This window comes from Chanos chanos, chromosome 9, assembly GCF_902362185.1.
Source record: "Chanos chanos chromosome 9, fChaCha1.1, whole genome shotgun sequence".
In the NCBI taxonomy this organism is placed as follows: domain Eukaryota; kingdom Metazoa; phylum Chordata; class Actinopteri; order Gonorynchiformes; family Chanidae; genus Chanos; species Chanos chanos.
The window spans coordinates 14,785,983-14,809,917 of NC_044503.1; the positions used below are offsets into that span (position 1 = coordinate 14,785,983).

Sequence of the window (23,935 nt, forward strand, 5' to 3'; positions counted from 1 at the left end):
CTCAAAACGTGCTCTCCATGTAAACATGTAATTTATATTCAGGTTAGTGTGAACTGGTGTGGCCTTTTCTACACTATGCTTTCTAAACTTTGTTATAGTTTGTTGGAATGTGCCGTTAGAAATTCACATAAAACTTCAAAGCTTAGTTTTCAAACAAGCTTTGTACTTCCTAGAGCATGATATTTCCTTGGGCTTACGTCTAGTTTGTACAATGGGGTATTTGTCACTCTCTCTCTCCCTCTCTCTCTCTCTCTCATCTCCAAAAAAGGGCTTTTTTTTAGGCTAATGTTCCAAACCCAGGGAAATATTGGCAGGCTGTCTGAACTTTGTCTGATATGCCAATCAAGATGTCTGGCCAACAGAAGTTAGACACCCTACTGAGACTCTCTTTTAAAAGAAGAGTAATAATAATCTACAAAAACCTTGAGCTGACTTCGCTTGTCTCATTAAAATATCTTTATAGGTGTTTAAAAGTTTGCTTTTTTTGTTTTTTTTGGATCTCCTACAGCAATGAAATGGTATTTATCAATAATGACCAACAAGTTCTTGTTCTCAAAAGTCTTACACCTCTTATTAGCTTGTTTTACAGTTTACGACTTACAATCCAGCCTCGACACGCTGCCCACACATTTTCTCCGTTTTTAAACCTGCCCATTCACTCTGTTTGTCTCCTGTCATCCATCTCTCAGGTCGTCTACTTCCACACCTCTCTAAAGCTGAGCAGTGTGGTGGCGGTGGTGGAACTGGTATTGCTATCTCACAAGGCAGATGGTACCCAGAATGCCACTGGGGCTGGATTTGGGATCCTGCATCTCTTCTCCAGCAAAATGGAAGCCCAGGGATCCAAAGGGGAATGCAGGTAGCAACCATTATCCCATCCTCCTCCTCTTCCTCCTCCTCCTCAGTGGAGGTGGGAAATGATATTCCCATGCCTGCAATAGGAGAACCACACATGCATACCTTGCTTACAGAAAATGTTCAGTGTTTGAGACTTCTAACCACTCATCTTCACACTTGCCCAGTACTTTCTACAGAAACTTGGCAGGTCACAGACCTATATAATTTTGATAGATTTTGATTATTTTCAGCGATTGCTTTTAGTTCTAGATATTTCTGCCAGAGGTAGTCTTGGTTGGTTGAGATGACACTAAGGAAAACCTGCACTATAAGCATTAGTGGCCATGATTATTTGAACCTGAGCTTCAAAATGTTCCTTTTAAAAATGTGTTGTTTTATTAGGTTGAGTCTGTTCCATGGCACTCCCAGAGCTCTTCTGCACCCATCCCTCAGAGGACCCCTGGAGTGTGAGTATACCCTTCCTCTCGTCATGTGATGTGTGACTCTTCAGGTTAAATAAATATAGAAATACGTAAACCCTTTTTAAGATGTAAAGCCAGTTGATGTAGATAAGACGGACAATTACAACTGCACTCCACTCAAGTCAAATCTCAAACAGGAGGTCATTCGGGTTTAAGGTTTTTTTCTTTTCTTTTGCTCATCTTCAAAGGGTATGGGCTGTAGAATGCTCTCAGTATGGAATCATTGTTAATACATGAATAGAATGATGATAGTTAGAATGGCTATGTGTTCACATTAATATTTGAATGGATCCTTAAACATGGTTTAAAGCATGCTTAATAATTAAAACAGCTCTGTTTGTTGGACTGTGAAGGTTGTTTTGTTTTAATGCTTCTTTCTTTCACACGCTCTTTCAAGTCTCAGCCACTACTTTTTTCCTCTCCTCTGATAACATTCCTTTTGTTATTAAAGACAGCCATTGTCTGCATCTGGGATGACCAAACTTGATCATTTTTTAATACTTCAGTAAATTTTTCATCTGATAGTAGTTGTCATAACCTCCTCTGCCAAGTAGTTTTTCATGGCTCAAATCTTTAGACTGGAATTGTTTGGAGTTTCAGGGTGAACAATACTGACGAAGACCCAAACAGAATGTGCCAGAAAAATGAGAACGCCTAATCATGTATTCTCTTAGACTGAAGCTCCACTCTCTCTCTCTCTCTTTTTCTCTCTCTCTCTCTCTCTTCCTCTCCCCCCTTCTCTCTCTCCCTCTCCCTCTCCGTCTCGCTCTCCCTCTCCGTCTCTTTCTCTCTCTCTCTCTCTCTCTCTCCGTCTCTCTCGTCTCTGATTCTCCTCGGCTGAGTCTCTAGCTACCTGCTCTCTTCTGTTTCAATTAGAAGCCTCCACACTGAGAGGAGGGGCAGCCCTGCGTGCTGTGGCATCGGATCTAGGGCCCCTTGCTGCTTTCAGATTGAGCGTGCACCCGCCACATGCCAGGGGCTCCATGCCAGGCGGTGTCTGCCATGCCCGGTGCTCTGTGTTCCTCTGCCCACTCAAGCCCCCTTTTCCTGGCCACTCTTTAACAGAACCTGAAACCCCTCTGTCTCAACACAACCTTGGCTCATAAGGGGAGCCAAGGCTGCAGGAGCGAGAGCGAGAGAGAGAGAGATTCAAAAAAAAAAGAAAGAAAAGGGGGGGGGGGCAGGAGGGGAAGGATTAGCATCAAAGGTGAAAGAGGGAGTGTGCGTTTGTTGTTGAGATGAAGAGGGGGAAAGGGAGAGAGGGAAGCAGGAGGAGTCCATTAAAAGATGCAGGCAGGAGAGAATAACCTAAGAAGCTGAGACTGGCCAAAACTAATCGTGTGTGTGTGAATGTGCTTATGTGTTGTTTTAATCTCATAAAGTGAGAATTTGGGCTAATGATTTTAAACAGGATGAGCCAAAATGTTGCAATTTCACTTTATCCTGACGTACTTGAAATCACTGTTGTGAATTTTCAGTTTGTCTGTGAAATAACTGCTGTGTAAGCACATGGCAAATCAAGGCAACGGCACATAGTACGAATGGAACCTCTTAAAAAAAATTTTTAAATCTTGGATTTAATTATTATTAATTGAATATGATGTTTAAGTGTCTAGCATGTCTCCCAATGGGCACTGTGTCGTAATTTGCTTTGCGTTTCGGGCTCTGTGAACCTAAATGAACCGAAAGTGTATTTCAACACCGCAAACTGACACTAGGTAACGCATAGTCGTGGTATTCATCATCATTCGCAAAGGGTTTGGGCAAGCATGAACAATTTCTGCTACTTCTGCTTATTCTTAGTTGCATCATTTTTTAAATTAAGCCTCAACAGAGACAGAAAGGTTGCCAATTGTATTTTGAAAGCAGAATATTTCATTGTGACACAAAGCCTTCGTTTCCAATAGAATGAAACAGCTGCTCATTTCTGATATGAACATGGTTGTGAGGAAGCTATCTAGGTCTAAACCATTGTGCACCATTGCATATTGCACAGAAGTTGCGTTTGTGTGGTAGCGACTGACTTGCTTTTATTTGTGATGCCTAATGAGAAAATGTATCTGCTCCCTCATCTCACTGTCCCATTTTCTTAACTATGGGTGCGCAAGCGTCCGTCCAGAGCGCTTTCGATCGTGTGCGTGTTCTTTTTTTTTTTTTTTTCTTCTTTTTTCATTTTGTGTTCCGTCCCAACGGTCGTGACTTATGCACGTGGCCAGGCCTCTCACACTCTGCCCGGGCCTAATGTAGTGGAATGGATTGGCTGTATGGGTGTGCCTGTCTCGGTTAAATGGACTAATGAAGAATGGAAGAGCCCCCGTGTAGCTTTTGACGTAACCATTAACGCATCCAGGAAAAAGATGACGTTTTTTTCCATGTTGACTTTTGTACGCGGGGCACAGTTTCGTTCACCTGTTTGACGCAAATGTGATTCACGTATTCGGCATAATGGAGCATTAGGTTGTCTGACATTATCCTGTTTTAGAGTGATGATGTGTTCTTTCCCTGATATGGAAATGCATAGTCTAGTGGTTTTTCCTAACATTTTAGTTTTTTTTTTTTTATCTACATTCAACTAACTGTTGAACAACAGTTTTATAAAAGCTCAGGTCATATATAAGACACTCTTAAACAAGGCTCTGGGGCAATTAAGAGAGAGTATCATGGTAACATGTACAAACCCACAGAGTGTGTGTGTTTGTGTGTTGTGCTAACATTAACATGAAATCCTTCATTTCCGTTAATGCACTACTTTCGAATGGTCTCATCTGGTGACTTTAGAGTGTCTATTGACTTGGACAAGTCTGAGATCTTCCTCATTGCAGAATCCTATAACTGTGGTCTGTTTCTCTAACTGCAGTGAACAGAAGTTTGACGGTGATGGAAGGAGCACAACTGCTCTATACTCTTCAACCACACCCTCCTCTCAATCCCATCATGCACCTCCTCCCTCAGAACATCCTGGTCTCGGGGCACGACCGAATCCCCGGTGTGGTTCCAGCCACCGGCGCTGCGGGTAAGCCTGCAAGAGCAATTCACGTGTCATGTTAAAACAGGGACAACCCCAGACCTAACCAGTCCCTTTAGCCTCAGTGTGCACTGTGCAATTTGTCATCTATATGTGATCAAATAAACGCTTAATAACTGCTTCATTTTGGAACGGCTGAGGCATTGTTGCTATGGAAACTGATAGCTGAGCTCTAGATAATTTAATAGACAATCTACCCCCCCCCCCCCCCCCCACCTCCCTATTTGACCGCGTTATTTTGTACATGTGAGACATCCACAGCCTGAGATCAAATGGTTTGCTATCAGTTTATTACCTGTGAGTCAAAGCACAGCTAAGTCGAAAAATGTCATCAGTAACTCGAAAGTGTTTTTCGTTTTCCTTGCATCCTTTTTCTTTTTTTCAAGCATTTGCACTGACTGCGGTTCATCCACTCTCCCAATCCTTTAAGTTCTGCTTCAGTAGCCGATAAAGGCAGGAGGTTTATGAGTGTGTTTAATGAAATGGAGGGAGTTTTGACAGCGGAAGGGGATATTGTAAATCGACCGTGATTCTGTGGGTAATCCGCTCCTGCACTAGATAACCAAGGAGCTTGACCCTGTTTTTTTCTTCTTCTTTTTTTTCCTTCCTCTTCTTCTTCTTCCTCTTTTCTTTCCTCTGAATATTTTCTGCCCCCTCTGTTTAAGCACGAATGCCCCACTCATTCTGTCCGCAACAGCAGGCATGAGAATGGAGGGCAGCTCTCAGACAAGTTTCTCTTTGAACCTTAAACAGAAAGGTTTGATTGTTGTGTTCTTGGCCTCTCATGGGCAGGCATGAACGAGTGAAATGGAAAAGCAGAAAAAAGGGGGTTTGTTCTCTCTGGTCTTTATGCCGTCACTGGTAAACCGTCAGATGCATTTCAAATCGTGTCTACGTAAAACCCAATCTACACGTAATTTTTTATTTTTTTTTTAATGTGTCTCACGAGTCGTTATCCTGAGATGGGAGCATTGTAGTGGTGCAGGTATTACTCTTTAGTATTAGAGAGAGAGGAATCTTCGAGTTCTGGCCTGTCTTGCTTCAGTTGTACTGTTGCCCCAGTGTCATAGAGATAAGCCTCAACAGGCTTTTGTGTTCCTTTTACATGCACCCTGACAGTGTGTGTTAAACGCAACAATGCCGACGCCCGCCGGCGGGTTCTCCAACTTTACCTGCGCCTCTGTTAGACAGGCCGGCACAGTGAGTCGCTGATACTTTAGAGTGTGAATCAACAGACTGTGTGACTCACAGAAGTCCAACCTGCTTCTTCTCTGTCTCAGTGCAACCTGCATCTTATTCAAACAAGTAGACACAGAGAGAATCAGAGAGAGAGAGAGAGAGAGAGAGAGAGAGAATAAGAGTTAGTCAGAGAAAGATAGGAAGAGAGAGTAAAGATGTGGATGAAAAAATCCTCTTTAAACTAAACCCACTTTTTGGGGGAGGAAAAAACACAGGTTCGTGCCTAGCGGAATGTTTTTTTTTTTGTTTTTTTTTTCTGAATTATGGATGCTCTGAATTATGGATAATCCTTACACCTTTCCTGCTGCTCAGCTCTGCAACCCCAGACAAAATTGACTCGTTCCAACTAACTATATGTTGTGGTTGTTGGAAAGACATCAAGGATGATCTCTTGTGTCTTTTCTTTTTTTTTTAATAATAACATATTTACTCTTTCTTTACCATAGTGAAATAACCTTTATCGGTGTATATTGAACAATAAACCTACGATAACAGACAGAGGCATGAACACAAAGTCCTAACATGTCTCTGAAGGGACTGAGTCACTGCTGTAAGTTGTTTGAGGATGGTCGTCACACGCACGAATGTGTTGCTCTGCTCAGAAAGGGTCGACAGGTACCATTAGTGCTAATGTAGCACTGCTACTGGTTTGCTCTGGATTGCAAGACGTGGAAAAGGCCAGCGCCTAACTCTGTTTTGTACTTGGTATAATGACTTTTTATTGAATATAGTGGCCAAACAGAGAGCGACTTGTGCCCCTCCAGCGTGTTTTTGGGAACTACTTCAATGATCTGTGCTTAATTGTTCCCTTCCTTTTCTTTACGAAATAAGGTCCTTCGGCTAATTCAATGTCAAGTGGCTAATACTTTACGCTAATTCATATCGCAAAATCCTGACAAAGTTGTGTCATCCTTGAGCCATGGTCAAAGTAAAGCAAGAGTTTTCCCCATAATGGAATGTAGGCTCCATGTGTAATTATCCTGTGGCAGCTCAGTGCAGAGGACACTTAAAGTAGGGCAGAATGTGGTATAATGAAAAGAAAGACAGAGCATAATCCAGGGACAGGAAAATTGAGCTGGTCTATAAACCAAGTCGCCATTTTCTCACTCCTGCTTGAATGGAGACATTAAATCAAGAAAATGAACAGACTAACCAGTTCTAACAGCCTGTTCATCTCTTATTGGATTTCATTGCCATTATAGCAGACAGCTGATTCCAGAGAGTGCCGGATAAAAGATTTTTTTTTTTTTTTCATTTTACTGCATGGTCAAACTCTTTGTTTAAATGCCGTAAAATTAATTGCCTTTCTTACGTAAAGATCGTCGGTCTGCTAAAATGTAAAACAGACAAATTGAATTACTCTCAGAAGTGTTTCCAATAAGGCAAATTATAAAAATGTTCTTCTCTCGTTGGCAGCGGACTCTTTGCGCAAGCCAGGCTTGCTCAGAAGCCTCCCGTGTGTCTTGGAGCGGCTGTCCGTCTGTCTCCGCCCCTCACTGGAAGGGTTCGAGAGCGACCTGCTGCAGCTGCTGCACACTGACTGCCAGAACACAGTAAGTCACGCCTCACATTCTCTGTGCTCTCTATCTCACACACGCACACACACACACACACATACACACACACACACACACACATACACACACACTCTTCACCCCCCCCCCCCCCCTCTCTCTCTCTCACATATACACTCTATTTACCAATCTCCTTCTCTCTCTGTGTCTCAGTTTTACAAGCCCTTATATTCTCCTCTTCACTACGCCTTCCTCACACGACTGCTCTCAGCACCATCTGGTGCTATGGAGCCAGATATATAAGAATCAACATCCCTCATCATATAGTACAAGGAAAAGGGGAGTAATACCTATAAAGATTGAGTACAGTGTGGAGAAGCAGTTTTTATACATTTCCCCGTGGAGATGCAGTCGCAGTCAATTTAATCTCCTGCACTGTCTCTTTCTATGTGCCCCCCCATCCCCTTGTCTTGTTACAGCACTGTTGTTACCTGTATATGAAAAATGCGTGTGATCTTAACTGCGTGGTAAACCATGATCACGACTTCACGTTGTTACTGGTTTGTGTGCTGCAACAAAGAGAATGCCAGACATAGACTCCTGTGTGGTTCTGGTATAGTTTGCAGTTTAAGGCACAAAAAGATGCCACGCTTGACAACGCCTCTGTTCTCAATCTTCAGTCTTCTCTCCTTTTTCCCCCTGTTTTGCGGATGCCGGACAGGGTAACCATATTTGACAGATGCATTCATGCGTCTCCAATTATTTACACACCGTCACCGCTGCCGCCGCCGCTGCACAGCTCCCCCCATTCATCCTGAGTGACTGCCATGATAGGTGCTCTATAGAGGTGGAGATGAAAATGGATATCATTGGCCTGACAATCAGCCCCTTTTCAGAAGCCCTCCTCTCCCATAATCCAACCCCCTCCGTGTTTGTGACACTCGCTTGTCATCACCGAACCTCCCTAACTACTCTCTGTGGACAGCTCCAGATGCTTACTCTTTTTTTTCTTTTCTTTTTTTTTTTTAAACAGGGACTGCTGACGTGTTTCATTGAGAGATCTCTCACTGCATTGTCGCACTTGCTTTCTGTTTCAAAGAAGAAGTTTTTTCCACTGATGTTTCAAATGAAATGCCAGGCCCTTGCATTGAATGCTCGTAAAGAAGGCTAAGTCGTACAGTTCACAAAAAGAAAGCAAGAGCTTTGACAAACACTAGTATGCTAAATGTAGCCAAGAACCATCATTTTCTACATACCGTTTTTTCCTCAAAGATGTAACACCCAATAAACCATTGTCCCTTGTAAGTCATATCTCAGCCAGCTTGGTCAGGGTGAGTGAGGGTAGCATATACGTCCAGCCATAACAGTATTTCACACTCTGAACTGTGTAGCATCATGGAGTGATGTACTCTGCTTGGCGGAGGATGCTGTTCACATAGCAGTTTCCCTCTACTAGATTGGCATATCATCGTCAGCGACTACCAAGGAACCGTGAGGGGAAAAGTGACCCTGGCTCACTCGCTCACCCATGGGGAAAAAACAGCCAGTTATTCCCTTGGGCCTGTAGCTACAATCAGCAAGAGTGATGCTACTGGGATTCGAATTGTGAGTCCCATGTGAAGGATGAGGATGCAATTCTGGTCTACTCCAGCATCATTTTAATTGCCCCCTCCCCCCATGTCTGTGTGTGATGACACCTTCCAATTGAATGCTGACAGAACAGTGAGAACCTGAGAACCTTGTTACCAAGGTTAAGTCGAGGGTTAACACGTTGCCGATGTGTGACTGTGTTGTGTTATGTACAAGTCAGTACATCGCTCTCTCTGATTAGTTCTACTAGCATCCATACCATTCATCAACAACCACAAGCACAACTTTATTTAACAGTTAGGAGAAAACAATCAGATTTTTTTTTTGTTCCTCATGAATTTTCACGTTAGTGACAATCATGCCAGTTGTTTGTTGTTTCCCAGAGGAAGTAATTAAGTTTAGAAATGCGCAAACACTATCAACCCTGATTGTAGGAAATTAATTTGGGATTTGAGTGGCTCGGTTTAGACGTTTCTTAATCTTTCGGAAATCAATATCACATTAACTTCTGTGTCCTAATCACTGTTTAAGTGCTCTTGTGTACATGTTTACCCATACATGTTATGTTTACGCGCTGCAGAGTTACTATCTGAAACTCTTTCTGTCTGTAATAGAATTGTTTCACATATCGGCATGCAATCCAGATTCTGTAAACCTATTTGTTGACATATGAATCAAAGTGTGACGAAACAAACGGGTCATTTTCAAGCACGAAGTGCTCCAAATGAGCAAGATAACTCCACACATTATGCCAGTGAAATCCCTCCTTTCCCGTTGAGGTAACGAGAGAAGATTGATCACGTTCTGAAGTCAAACTTAGCGGCCTAACGTCAGTGCCACGTCTCTCCGCCAAAGGTGATAATTCACACTTGATCCTGAGACGACAGCAGAGGTTTTTTAATTGGCCCTCTGGTGTGAGCCTGACCTTTTGGCGGGCTAAGAATGCGGATGTTTTGTCATCAGCCTGTCTCAGAGGTGTAGCCAACATCTCACCTGGTTCGACACTCTCGGTCTAGTCAGATGTGCAAGACAAACAGAGTGGTGTGTGGGAAAGACACAACCAGGTACCAAAAAAGTGCAGTTACGTTTATTTCCTCTAGGCTAAAATGGATGCATGAATTCTTTACACATTTAATTTTGTCCTGTTTTTTCTGCAGGTGAGGTACTATAGGTTTATGGTACATGTAAGCTTTTGTGCATTTTTATGGTTCTCAGTTTGGTGTGTTGTAGTTCTCATTTAGATAAAAAAAACTAAACAAAACAAAACAAAACAAACAAAAAAGCCCTTACAAATATGTAACACACACGCACACACACACACACACACACACACACACACACACAAACAAACCAGAACTCTACCAGTTGTAAACCTTGAAAATAAAGCTATTTGGAATCTTGGTGGCTGGTTAGATGCTCTATTCTGTTCTATTTTATTCTATTCGATTCTATTCGATTTGATTCGATTTGATTCCCTGTGAAGAATGGGTTTGAGCAGTGAGAAAGAGCGGCATCGCCACTTTCCTCTCAGACTGTTGAGGTTTGAATTAAATATGCAATAGGTCATTTTAATGGCTCAATGTCAGTGGTCCTAAAACAGAGAGATTAACATGAAAGAAATGCTTAGAGCAAAAACAGTCGCCTCTCGTTGAAGGCAGGCAAAACATATTACAGCATCATTGCTTTGAGTTAGAAAGAGACAAGACAGAGAAAATGATCTCTCCCTACTGATGACTGTGGCCCACAAGGGGAGAGTGATATGCCAGTCAGTATAAATAAGCATCACTGTACCTGCCTTTGAAGACGAAGCACAGTCTCATTTACATTGGCAGGAAATTAATGAATTCAGCTTTTTGTTTGTGAGAAATCGAATGCAGATCCAAATATTTGTCTCCGTCTTTGTTGTGTTTAACCCCTTATGGTGAACACTGGGGAAATGAGAACAACAAAGTTGAAAAGAAGGTGAGTCATTTTAAACCAGTTTTACTGTATACCCACATTCCTTTGTTTACAGAACTGCCATTATACCATGTCTAGAATGAAATCTCTGATTTTGTCTATTCATGCATGTAGAGATGATGTTATTTAAAATATTATCTAAGCATATTATAAGATTCTCCCTCACATGAACTGGATTCTTTCAGCTAAATCCTCTTTGGGCATCCTACATTTGTTCACGGTGGACTGATGAAACCTTGTACTTGTTTTTAGGATGTGAATGCGCAGAACTTTTTTTGTCCTGGTGGTGTGACGTTTCATTTATTATGAAATACATGTATTTTGATGATAGCTGTGCATCATCATTGAGATTCATGAATGAGAGGCATTGTAAACTGGAATCAGTAGTGGAACAGCTGGAGTAGGTGGATAAGGATAACATTCTAATGGAAAAGATGATACACTTCCTGCCTGTGTGAGGATGTGTTCACCGTGTGGGCAGACAACTCTGATAAACATCCTCCAAAAATTTTATCCCCCCAAGACACCAGCAGACCTCAGCTGTTAGACCTAGTAAGCATTTGCCAAAGGTTTCATCAAACCCAAAACCAAGATGCCAAATGTTATTTAACCAGCATAATCATTCCCCTCAGTCACATGACAACCTGGGACTAATTTTGTTTTTACCTCCGATTGCGTCGCTTAATCATTTTTTACGTTACTTCAGGCTCTTTGGCATAGTTCACTCTTTTATTCCAACTGCAATCACTTTTGGTTTTAAATTTCATCAAAACCGTTTAACTTCCATTTCCTACTTTAGGGGAGTAAAATAGACTCAAATTAAAACAAGGAAAGACCTCTCTCTTCGGTCTCAGATGTAATTCACAGGGACTCTTTTGTGAACATCATCTTCTCACAAATGTCAATGACTCTGACCCTCCTCTTTGTGGTTTATGCAGACCCAGAGACTTGCTGACCGAACAACTCTCTTTATGTCAGAGCTGTGGAAGTAAAAACCTCCTTTTCCTCAGTTTGTTCTCTTCTCATGTAATGACCGTAGCTTAATGCATTAGTAATGTAATTAGTTATTGATCAGATAATATTTATACTTGTTCATTCGACGGCAGCATGAAAGACTCTGTTTGGTGCATTATCATGAATCATCAGTCGGCTTACTCTAGTGTCTTTTGATATGGGCTAGATCGTGATGATTGGGAATTTCTTATGTCACATCATGTTGACAAATCTGTCATGTACAACATGAGAAACACTGAAATAGGGTTGTGTCTATTAGTATGTACTCCAGAGGAGTGGAGACAGTTCTCTCTCTCTCTCTGTGCAATTAAATCCAAACTTTTAACAGCCCCTGAAATAAGTACCAAAATCTCTTCATTTCAGCCACACAGCACAAAGAAATAACCTTCAAAAAACAAAAAAAATCAGTTCTTTCAGTTCATGAAACTCAATAGGACAATGATTCCTCCTATGACATCTTTATGTGTGTGTGCGTTTTTTTTTTTTTGCTGTTTGAAATCTGTATTTGGCCAGGATATAGAGACTATGTATAAATGACCTTCCTGCTTTCCTGTCAGTTCGCAAAGCAGCCATTAACCTCTGTAAAATCTGTTTCTGCTAGGTGTTTGTTCAGAGTAATGGCAGTAAATCATAGATGTCATTTGACAGCGAGAACTTCACTAAGCGATTTTATTCAGGTCCTTGCTGTATGTTAGTTTAAACCCAAAAACAAAGAGTTATAATGAAAGTCTCACACTCATGTTAGGTTTATTAGGACATGGAAAGGAAGTGTCTAAATCGTTGTTTGATGGAACCACAAATTTGCATGTGCCTTTATTTCAGTTGTGCTGGGTGAGAAACTTTTATGAAGAAACTTGAAAAATCCCCCAAGAAGAGCCAACCATAACATCTATTTCAAGCAGCCTCTTATGATTCTTCTGTCAAAAAACATCAAAGAGCATTTTGGTCGGAGGGAGACTTCAGCTTCTTTGGATGCCAAACGAGAAGAAAACTTTCTCCCCGCAAACTATTTTTGTGGTGGCAAGGGGCTTTAGCTAGTTCTCCGAAGTATCGTCGTAAGAACAGGCGCTGAAATATCACCATTCAGACGTTCATTTTTTTTTGTTTTTGTTTTTGTTTTTTGTTTTTTCCTTGAGTTTAATGTTTGCGTTCATTAGATAATCAAAAGCTTTCTAGCGGTTTCTGTTCTCTTTGAGCATTGTTTGTTACTTTCAGCTGTTGTATACCGCAATTTGTCTGACGCTGCCAGGGGCCTAAGCTCGAGCCCTACAGTCAGACCACTTCCATGGATGCACAGGCAAATGATGCATGACCTCGGAGCAGAAAAAAATGTCTAAGATGAGACACGAAAAGAGGATGAGAAGTCGTCATTACTCAGAGGCATGGGCCCTGTGTTCATCACTCCAACGAGACTTCTCCTCTGTGAGCATGGAAATGGGGTATAATTTAACTTCAGGCCATTTCATTGTTCCCTTTAAGCTTCTTAGCTCTAAAATATTCATATTTTGGGTGCAGGAAGCAAATCTGTGATGGCACATTGAGAGAGGATGAGGGAGGGAGGGGGCTGGAGGAGGAGTTAGTGAGAGAGGGAGGGAAGAGAAATGAAACATTGCTGTTACAGATGTGTCATCATAGGCTTCAGACATCAAGCTCTTGCCCCCCCCCCCCCCCCTCTCTCTCTCTCTCTCTCAACTGTTTCGTAATAGGCCTATCATATCTAAAACAGCACCGTTTCTCATCATTTCTGCGTGGACGGAGATAGGCACAAGTGATGGATTGAACATCAGAGTTGATCATAATTAGGCCCTAACTGTTGCTGAGAGAAGTTGTTTACAAATGTCTTTTTATGCTTAAGCCAGTGCCTGCCACTGTGCAGTTGAATGAGGGATGAAGTTGACACTCTGTGGGAGCTAAATCGACTGTTACAAGTGAGAAGAACATTGCATTTTAACTTAGGTGTATTATTATCATTATTATTACTATTAATGTCTGGCCAGCATTATTCCATGGTGGAATTTTGACTGCTGCAGGCTTTTCAGTTATCATACTTTAATTCAAAGTTTGTATTTACTTATCTGTCTAAACTTTCTGTTTGTTAGTAGCTTGCATTGTTCTTTTTTCTCACCTGAAAGGAATGTCAGATATCAAGAATGCATCCTTTTATCATCAGCCTTTTATCATTCATCATACAAAGAAAAAAAATTGCACACAGTAGCGATGGGGGAGAAAAAGTGTCTCAAGCATATTGAAAGAAACTGAATGCAGTCCCTTAAAGGGGAAAAAATTCATTTATTCATTCTGAAACTTGCCTCGATCAAGCTTTAATCTCTTTTCTTGCGAGGGATAGAGTATAATAGCAAAGCGAGTATCTGTGCTTGTAGCTGTTTTCTTTCACTCTTTGCTGATTAGTGAGAACACTGAACATTTATGTATGGTTAATCATACTTTGTGCTGTATAGACAGTGTGTCCTCTGCCCTGCTCTGTGTCAGTCACAGTATTTTATCAGGGAAGTTGTTGCTGAATATTGAAAAGTTACTTGCCAATGTCCTGAAAATATGCCCCTGACTTGCTAATAGTGTTTGTGTTCTCTGTTTCTTAAAAAAAAGAAAAGAAAAGAAAAAGGAATACAATACAAATGGAAGACATCAAACACAGACGAAGATCTTTAACACTCTTTAAAATGTCTCCCAAGGCGTCTTAAGAGCCTGTAATATTCATTGCTACAGATTATTACTTTTTTTTTTTCTTTTAAATCCTTGTGAACTTCCTTGAATGCAGTACCTTTTAAAGTTCATCACTCTCTCACTCTTTCTCTCTCTCTCTTTCTCTTTCTCTCTCTCTCTCTCTGTGATTTACACACATTCACAAGTCTCCTTTCATCACATTCTCTTAGTGGTATAGGAGTCTGACCTATTAAGCATAACCAGGGTGCTAAATGGCATTATGTCCACTTAAAGGAGAGCAGTGCGGAGGCTGTTGTCGCTCCAGTAGCTATGATTCACGCAGTAAGTAGGATTCACAGTCCTTTTTGCCTCTGAAGCTCTGCATATAAAAACCTAGGCACAATTGATATGCTAATTGGACGAGGAGGGTGTAGGAGGCAGCCGTGCTGGTTTAGAGCAGAGCTGTGTCAGCGCCAGAGGAAAGCGATGAAGAAAAGCTGTTAGTCGCACAACCTGGGGTTACAGATTTCTCCATAATGCTGCAATTAATAATATCTGACTGCTCTTGCCGCCGTAACGGCGAGTCGATAAGTCTTAAAAACAGCAGGTGTCTAGCAAGTGCTCCTACAAAAAAAAAAAAAACGGTCACAAACGTACCTTTTTATTGATATGTTTGCGAAACATTTCAAGACACTGATTAATGTTTGGCTGTTGATGGTAAATCAATTATGCTTTGAGCTCCACTTGTGTTTTTGACGTTTAATTTATTTATTTATTTATCTTTGTTTCCCTTGATGAATTGAGGTGCACTAAATCCAATTTACAAACATTTCCACAGGCGGTATTGCTGCAGGACATGGAAGGACATACAGGGCGTGCAGGTTTTTTTTGGTGTTGGACTGGTTGTTATTTACTACTGTCATCTGTTTTGCCATAGTCATCTTACTCTGAAGATGCAGAGGCTGTAGAGACCAAGAAGGTATTTTTCCTTCTGCCAAAATATCAGTGGTGTTTCTTCTTGTGGTGGTACACTTCCACTTGGAGAAGCAACTTGAAATATACACCCTGGTCATCCTTTTCAAACACGTAGTGGATGGTGATTATAAATGATTCGAGTAAATCAGTCAGCTGCCCTGGTTGATCCAGGGAAATAACCTTGGCCTCTGGAAGTGCTACATTCCTGTGAACAGGTTTGCAGACCAGCTGGTTAAAAGAATGCAGTGGCTGACTTTGCATGGACAGGAGGTTTGTGTTAGCCAGCCCTCTCAGATTGGCAGAGTGGTCACACCATGACGGGGACAGGGACAGTAAATTAGGGAATTGGCTATGCTAAAGTCAGAGAAAAATGAAAATAAAAATACTCCCCACAAATCTGCACCTTACTCTCTGGTAAAAGATTAAGTATAAACTGTGTTTGCTGTATAAATGTCTCTGGATTTGATTCATTCAGTGGTGTGTACATAAGGCAAAGTAAATTTTCCCCTCTTTTTGTGTGTGTGTGTGTGTGTGTGTGTTTATCTGTCCTAAGAAGAACTGGGGTCTGGAGGGGAGCTCGGTGGTGGTGCAGGAGCGTAGACTTCACGTGGGGGTTCATAACGGCTGGGGCTTTGTGGAGCGGCCACAGGTGATGGTGTTGGAGCCCGAATCCGAGGGGACCAGGGGCCGCAGCGGCAGCCTCAGACAGACCTCCGTGGGCAGACTCAGGTGGATCATCTCCAAACCAGCCCCTTGCCATCTGTCTCTCCAAATGCATTCCCAGAGTACCTTTATAACTCTTTCTCTGGCTCCAAACCGGTGTTACACATTCTTTATGCTGTTCCTGTCCATTCCCAATTCACCTCAGCTCACCTTGTAGTTTATAGCGCAGCGTGTTTTAGACTGATGGCCTTAAAAAGCTTTTGTTGTGTTACGTATGTGATGAAGCCAATCCAATAACAAAAGCAGATCTCAGATCTCAAACAGAATTAAGATATGTGCCAAGATATCTTACAGGCCTTATTGACTTCGTCATTGCACATTATAAGATCCTATTTAACACAGTGAATACAGATAATAATAATAGTGAATATAGATAATCAGTCACACTGACTCACAAGCACCAAGTGTTTACATGTAGAATATTAGGTAATGATGGTACTGAAACAAAACTTTTTTTTTTTTTTTGGAAGGGGTGTACAAGTCATTAATTGTAAAAGATTTTTTTTTTACGCTGTTTTACAAGCGTGTAAATTTGTGACGTCTGTCTTAGCGATGTTAATCTGTGACACCCTGACTATGAGTGTATGTGAGATCTCACAGAACAGAGCGTGTGTTACAAATATGTTATTTTTATACAGCTTACGAGTTATGAGTAATTGCCTTGCACAAAATTCGAACTGCCTTCTCCAGACAGAAGGTTCACAGTCTGTCATCAGAAGAGGATTGTGTTTAATTAGTGATAACTCAGTGTGCACCAAAAAAAAAAAAAAAAAAGTTTTGACGATGTCACAGTGACATAGCCATATTCCTGAAAATACATTCCATGCTAATGCAAATCAACTGAGAGGCAAAAGAGAAATGAATAAAAAAGACAACACTTTTTTTTTTAGAGCTTTTAATAGCAACTGCAAAATCAAGCAGAACCATAGTGAGGCCATTTGATTCTGTCTTGATTGTTTTGACAATGTCGAAATACCTCTTCAGTTTTGAATCCACTTATATTTGCTGTTCTGTTTTTGTTTTTTGTTGTTGTTGTTATTGTTTTGTTTTTTTTTTTTTTTTCCTTTTTGGGAGATCGTGAGGCACTGCATCAGTGGGTCAGAACCTGACAGTTTTGAAAGCTTCAGATACTTGACGTAGACTAATTTTGCTGTGGGTCAGTTTGTGTTCTCAATAATTTATAGCAAGAAGCGCTCCACAGTTCAGTACAAGCACAAAATATGCCCTGATGAGTGCTCTGTTTTCCTGTGCTGCATGAAAATCAGGCTCCAATGCAAAATCCCAGCTGATCAATTTTCTGATTTACCGAAATGTATTCTTCCATGGAACCTAGATACTCAGATAAAATTAGAATTTCATAGAGTTCAAAGTCATGTTTGTGTTTCTAAAACTCGGCCCACTTAACCTAAGTTTGGTCTATTTGCTCTATTTCAGTCAAGAAAATTGACTCACTTCAGAAACCCACGAGGAAGTTTATGCAACTTAGTGTGTACATAACTTAAATTCACTAAGCCTTGTTAGCTGATCATGCTGGATTTTTTTTAATTCTCCACCGATCACCAGTCATTGCCATTGTTTGTAGAGACATCTGCTTTGCTTGGATCATTATCAACCAAAATAAAAACCCCTCAATAAATAAGGCAAATCCATAAAATACATAATCCTATGTGCTAGGTAGCAGTGCGTTTAAGAGGCTCCGTTATGAGTGCCGTTTTGCGTAGGTAGTAATTATGCAGTTTACTGAGAAGGAAAAGAAATGCTTTTTCTCTGCCATTTTCAGGGAGAGATGGAAAAAAAAACCACCCTCCGTCAGTACCACTCTCCTGGGTGGTGGAGGGTGTAAGATGGGGGTGGAAAACTCCTGAGATTGATGCGAGCCTTTGGCTGCCTAGCCCTGTTTATGCTGCTCACTTTGCAGATCAGTGTCTGTCAGCGAGCTATGCAAACTGAATGTGATGGAAGCGCTGCTTAACATATCAAACAATGCTCCTATGGCTGCAGCCGTGGCCTGCGTGCTTAATATATCAAACTAATTGCGTTCAGTTCAGCTACTAATGCATCGATAACTAGACACATTAATCCAAAAGGAAGAAAAGAAATCAGAGAGGGATTTCCCATTTTGTGATCTTTGACCCCCCCCCCCCCGGTAAGTCCCAGTAAGTATTTACGATAGCGTGAATGAATTTTATGCTTGGTGTTTGCAAATGTAGTGAGCCTTGTCGTTGAGAGTGTAGGATATTTACCAACCAAAAGTGGTAAATATTAACGTGCAACTCTTCAGCTGTGTTGCTAACATGGACATTATTGTCTCTCACTGCTCTGTCCATCACTCTCCTCTCTTTTCCTTCACTCCAGTTCGTCCTCTTCCCATGTGTTGGCTCTGCGGAATAACGTGGCGCTGCATGTTGTGAAGGAGCCAGCGTTCGGCCTTGTTTTCCAGCTGGAATATGTCTTCTCTGCACCACTCAGCGGGGAAGGGAAGGTATGGAGTGCTCTCTCTCTCTCGCTCCCTCTCTCTCTCTCTCTCTGGACTTGCTATGTAAGAGGAAGAGCTCTTGGATGCTCTATCTCTTCAGGATGTGGAGGAGATCATGCCTTTGTGCTCTCTCTTTTAGGTGTAAAGAAAAAGTAGACTTTCTATCCGGCCTGTAAAGGAAAAAGATAAGGTAATGGCTGTACAGTTAGATTAGCAGACAAGGATAATGTGTGCAGTTGTTTGCACCTATATTTAATTACAGTAATGAGTCTGTTATTAAGATGTAATTAGGGACTCTTGTTGTTAAGAGACTTGGGTTTTTTCTCTCTCATATCTCTCTTACACTCTTGAGTTCTTTTCTTCTTATGCCCCCTCTCTGTTTCTGCACTCTGGCTGTCCTCCTCTTGTATGTGGATTGTAGCTGTGTGTGTGTGTTTGCGTGTGTGTATCTTGCCGTCTCTCCCAGAGGAAATTAAACAGGCATCCATGGCCAGACAGCCTCAGTAAATAAACACGTTGAAGAGAGGGTTGGTTTGAGGGGGTGGGGGATTGGGGGGGGCGAATATCGGATTCCAGGCGACAGTGCTCGCTCCTCCGATCCTGTCAGGCTTTATTCAACCGAGGCCCCAACCCATCCTCACCCAGCTCAGCTCAGTTCCTTGGCCCACCAGGTCTCCTAAAATCTCTAAGGATTATCCCTTCACAAATGAAATGGCAAGAAACTGCAGCATACCCGGCTACCCCTTATCTAGCCTGGTCACCGCTCCAAAAGGGAGGTGAAAGCTGACGAACCTAGAAAAACAGGTAACTAAATAAATTTAAAAAAAAGTGCTATATATGACAAAAAAAGGCACAGGAGAAAAAAAAACTCTCAAGGGGGTGCCTTTCCTTCATGCCATGTGGCTGGTTAACAACAACAACAACAACAAGGACAAAAAAAACAGAAAAAAAAAAAAAAACCCAGCGCTCCCACTCATACTGTTAAGTCTTGGGAGAGATTTGGCCAATTATATGTGTGGGTGGAATTTTAGCCGTAATGCATCGCGGGAAAGGACGCTGTTAGTGTTTTCCACCGTAATTTTCCACAGTGAGTAAGGTTATGGAGTCTCCAGTTCAAAACATGCAGCCACAAAGCAAAACTGGGGTCCACCAAACTACCCAAGAAACAGACTCAGGAATGAGCCACAGCTCAAAGATAAACATCATGTTACAGTCGGTTCAGTTTCATGTCAGGCAGCTCTTCTTTCTTTTTCTCTCTCTCTCTCTCTCTCTCTCTCTCTCTCTTTTTTTAAAAATGTTATTGGAATGAAAATTGTGTTCTACAGGTGCCACATTCAACACCCTTAAAACTCAAATCAGATGCAAGTAGGTATTTGCATAGGGAGACATGTTTTGCACTCTTTGCCAGAGGAAAGTGCTTGTTTTAGGAAACTGATTTGACAGAGTCTGTAATGAGAGTCCTTTTCACTTTTTTGCGTGATAGTGACGATTTAGTCATAAAAATTTAGTGCGTACAAACAGTAAGATTTTGTAGCAGGCAGGAGAGCAGATCTAATTGCATTCTTTGGTGCATTGTCAGAGAGAGAAAGAGATAGAGAGAGGATGGCTTCTGTCAGACTCATCATGTAGGTGGCTAATAGAGGTGTGATAAAACGTCATCTATTGAGGACAGCAGGGGGACGGCCCCCTAAGCTTAGGAAGGCCTAAAATATTTATGGTTTTTATTGCAGCATTAAAGAGATGATACAGAACAAAATATTTTAGTTTTAAATAAAGATTAGTCTCCAAGGATCAAATGAATTCCTTATATTTATTCGTTTATTTCTGTATGTATGTATCTCCTTTTATCCAGGCAAATTCTACTGATGTTCTAAACCTCACACAGAAACACGTTTCTGGGTCTATATAATCCATAACACACGTAATAATACGCACATACATGTGCAAAAGTATCTGGTTTCTGTGTACTTACTTGGTTCCAAGACCGTGAAATATAAGGAAATTAAGATTTTCCTGTTTCCCATCTGACGTTTTGAAGAGTTAATGAGATTAGAGACTGAGAGCCACTCCATGATTAGATCATTGTTCTGTACTGTGTAAGTGACTTTAAAGACCAAATGCAAGTTCTCCTTTATCATTACATGAAATTCAAAGATGATGATCAAGTTACTGTACACATAATGTTTAAGAGAAAAGGAAGTGTGTTCCTAAAACCCCCTCCCCAATCATTCGTAGCCTGTGCGTTGTATGAAAAGCACTTTGCACCTACTGTTGATGGACCATTTTACTTTGCACGGTTTTAATATGCTCTTGCTTTGGCATTGAACAAAGAGAGGCAATAATTTTTCTCTCATTAAGCATACCTAACAGTGTTTGGACTAAAAGACTCACTGAAGTATCTTTCCTGAACCAAGCTCTCCTACAAGCTACACGTACTTTGCATTTATGCATGGATGCTTGCTCATTTACTCTTAATCTCCTTGTAATGAATCATTATTATGTGCCTAAATGTTTTTGCCTTCCACTCTGAACTTTTCATCGAGCTGTTTCAAGAAAACAAAAAGGATCCTGGTCACTAGGTGGAGCTGTAGAGCTCAGAATAGCACACATCTCTAAGCTGCCCACCTGCATCCTGAAAGCTGGGACAGGAAAGCATTTTGTCTGCCGTGTGTGTGTATATGTGTGTGTGTATATGTGTATGTGTGTGTGTGTGTGTGTGTGTGTGTGTGTGTGTGTGTGCTGGCTGACATTAACCGCATCTTAGTGCTATTCCAGTTACTTGCTTTTAGTGTATTTTGATGGAGGGAGGAGGGAAGTTAAACCAAACAGTGACTAATTAGCAAAAATCGTGTGTTGTGACGTTGCATCTTTTTTGAAATATGCCCCTTTACTGCTCTGTTAGCTGTGCTATGGACAACACACAGACAATTTTGACAGCTTATTAAAGGACTGACAGTCTATTTCTTGTCATGTTTTTTTTTCTCTTCTCTTTGGCTCTATGGTTGCAGAGTTTGCTGTGCTGTACAGCCCTCCCCCTGTGAGCAGTACTTCTGCTCTGTCTTTCATGTATGCAGCAGAAGAGTGGCAGAGAGGGAGACTGAGTCAGAGAGAAAGAGAGAGGAAAAGAGTAAGAGAGACAGAGAGAGAGAGAGGGAGACTGAATCAGAGAGAAAGAGAGAGGAAAAGAGTGAGAGAGACAGAGAGGGAGAGAAAGAGAGAGAGGGAGAGAGATGTGAAACTGGGCTGTGCACTATGATATATTCCCTTGATAGCAGGTTGACAAACTTCAAACACTAAACTTTTGCCTGGTGTCAGGGATTGACTACCGTCCTTCTGCTGAGCATCCAGGGCAGCATGACTCAGCAGACTGGAGCTCATAATCTCTGATGGGATGTTTCACGGAGCCAAACAAAAGACAACGCTGTGTAATATACTCCTCACCAACCCGCCCCGCCCAACCCCCCAAACAAAGAAAACCAAACAAACAAACAAAAAAAGCCAGTCCGGTCTCATCTACCCTTATGCAAGCAATTAGCCTATTGTGTTGTAATGGGGTTATCTCACATGGAGCGGTATGGAACTCAGTGACATCTTTAAAAAAGCAGAGTTTTTATTCTGCGTCCCTTGCTTGACCATGTTATGAAGTATTAAGAAAAACAGTCTCTGTTTATTTAATTCTGTGGTGCCACCAGATGCGAGTCAAACATTTAAAAAGATTTTCTTTTTTTGTTTGCCACTGGCTCCTGCCTATGCTATACCCAGTAGACTCTTCTTTCTCCCTCCCTAATGCTCATGCGCTTTAAAGGATTTGTGACTGACAAGTGATCTGTGCCACAGATAGCTCCTAATGGTAGACTGTCAACACCAATTTTCCTGAGCATGGGCTTCACATTCCACCGTCGCTGACCCAAACCTGTATCGTCTAAACACTGCTTTTAACATTTTTTGGCAGGGATCAGTTTCTGTCAATCAAGCAAAGCAATATAAAAATGAGGACGATTATGGCACGGATGAGACTCATCTTCTCTTTGCCGTCGTCGTATTGATGCACGAATGGGCGGCCTAAGTAGGAGAGGAGAGAGAGAGATTGAAAAACGAAAAAGTGAGACTGCTTCCTCTCTACTGCTGAAATGTCTGACAGCTAAGAGACAATCTTTTTTTTTTTTTCTCAACAAAGAAGATGTTATATGATTAGCTGCTTGGTGTTACTAATGGCAACCACACTTAACCGTTAGCAAAGGTCTTGGAGATGAAGCTTTAGACTTTTTATAACTGGTAAAGTGTACCAGCATCGTTAAGATGTTGTTGAAAACATCCGGACTGATTATTGTTGCATCAGTAACTTTTTTTTTTTTTTTCGTCGTTGTTGTTTGTTTTTGATGAACAAAAGTCTGAACTTGGTAAAGATTTTTTTTTTCTTTTTTACTGAAAGACCTTTCATGCCACAGGTGCTGTTTATACAGTTTTGACGTATTGTGTCAGAAATCATGGAAGCACACGTGATAACAGCTCCCTGTTGGCTTTTCTGGGTTGATCTGGTGATGACTTGTTTGACCTCTCTGAAGCTTGAGTGACAGCCTTGCTTGGTTACAGAGCTTCTCTGCAAGCGTTAGCAGTAATTAGGAATCTTCCTGCTTTCTCTGAACCTGTTTTGAAATGCAGGGCTTGTCTTCGCCCTTTAACATGCCCCAAATGAGCGGCGGAAAACACAGCCTACCTCCCCTTGCATCTTCCATTCCCACCCAGAGTTCTGTGTGCTAGCTCTTTATCCGCCAAGGCTAAGAATATCTCTGTGTTCTAAAATATCTCAGGTTTCACCTCAGAGTCAAGACTCTCTGATTGTTTTATGTCACAAGAAGCTGTTTGGATGAATACCAAAGCACACAGCGACACAGCTACAAAAAGTATGTCAAACCTCTACCAAAAATGAGTTAGCAAATGAGGGCTAGTATTTTATCTATTATTGTTAACACAAATGTCTTTTAATTTCCTGTTCTCCTAATTTCTCCTAATTTCTTGAATGTGTGAATACTCCCACACCTGTATATACGTAGCCTTAATCCCATTTTATCAGGTTCGGGATGACTTAGTTATCAATAGTGTCTGTTTAGACAGGTTGACTCCACCTCTGCCAGTCATGGTGCATAGCAGAAGTGAGACAACCCAATAAATGATGAGGAGTCATTTGTTTTTTGTTAGACACAAGTTCTGTCTGATGGAGCATATGCTTGTCTTCCTCTTCCTGCTGCTATTGGGTAAATGTGACATTAGAACTCCATGCAGCCATACCCTTTGGTGTTTGGAAAGACTGTAGTCAGTCAAGTGATTCCAACAGGATAGAATCAGAGAGGTGTAAAAGCAGGAAATGATGTTTCTCTCTTCATATTCAAATTTCATATTCAATTCATATTCAATCATGAGTACTGATGAAAAGTGC

At 41.4% G+C, this 23,935-nt stretch overlaps 1 protein-coding gene across 1 annotated transcript in view; it reads left to right on the forward strand.

Moving 5' to 3' along the window:
* nphp4 (nephronophthisis 4) overlaps positions 1-23,935 on the forward strand; it is a 101,543-nt gene that overhangs the window by 14,860 nt on the left and 62,748 nt on the right. The window contains exons 3-8 of the mRNA XM_030785241.1: positions 690-859; positions 1,240-1,304; positions 4,177-4,332; positions 7,000-7,136; positions 15,856-16,028; positions 18,378-18,504. Coding sequence (XP_030641101.1) covers positions 690-859; positions 1,240-1,304; positions 4,177-4,332; positions 7,000-7,136; positions 15,856-16,028; positions 18,378-18,504 — 828 coding nt within the window. The remainder of the gene's footprint in view (positions 1-689; positions 860-1,239; positions 1,305-4,176; positions 4,333-6,999; positions 7,137-15,855; positions 16,029-18,377; positions 18,505-23,935) is intronic.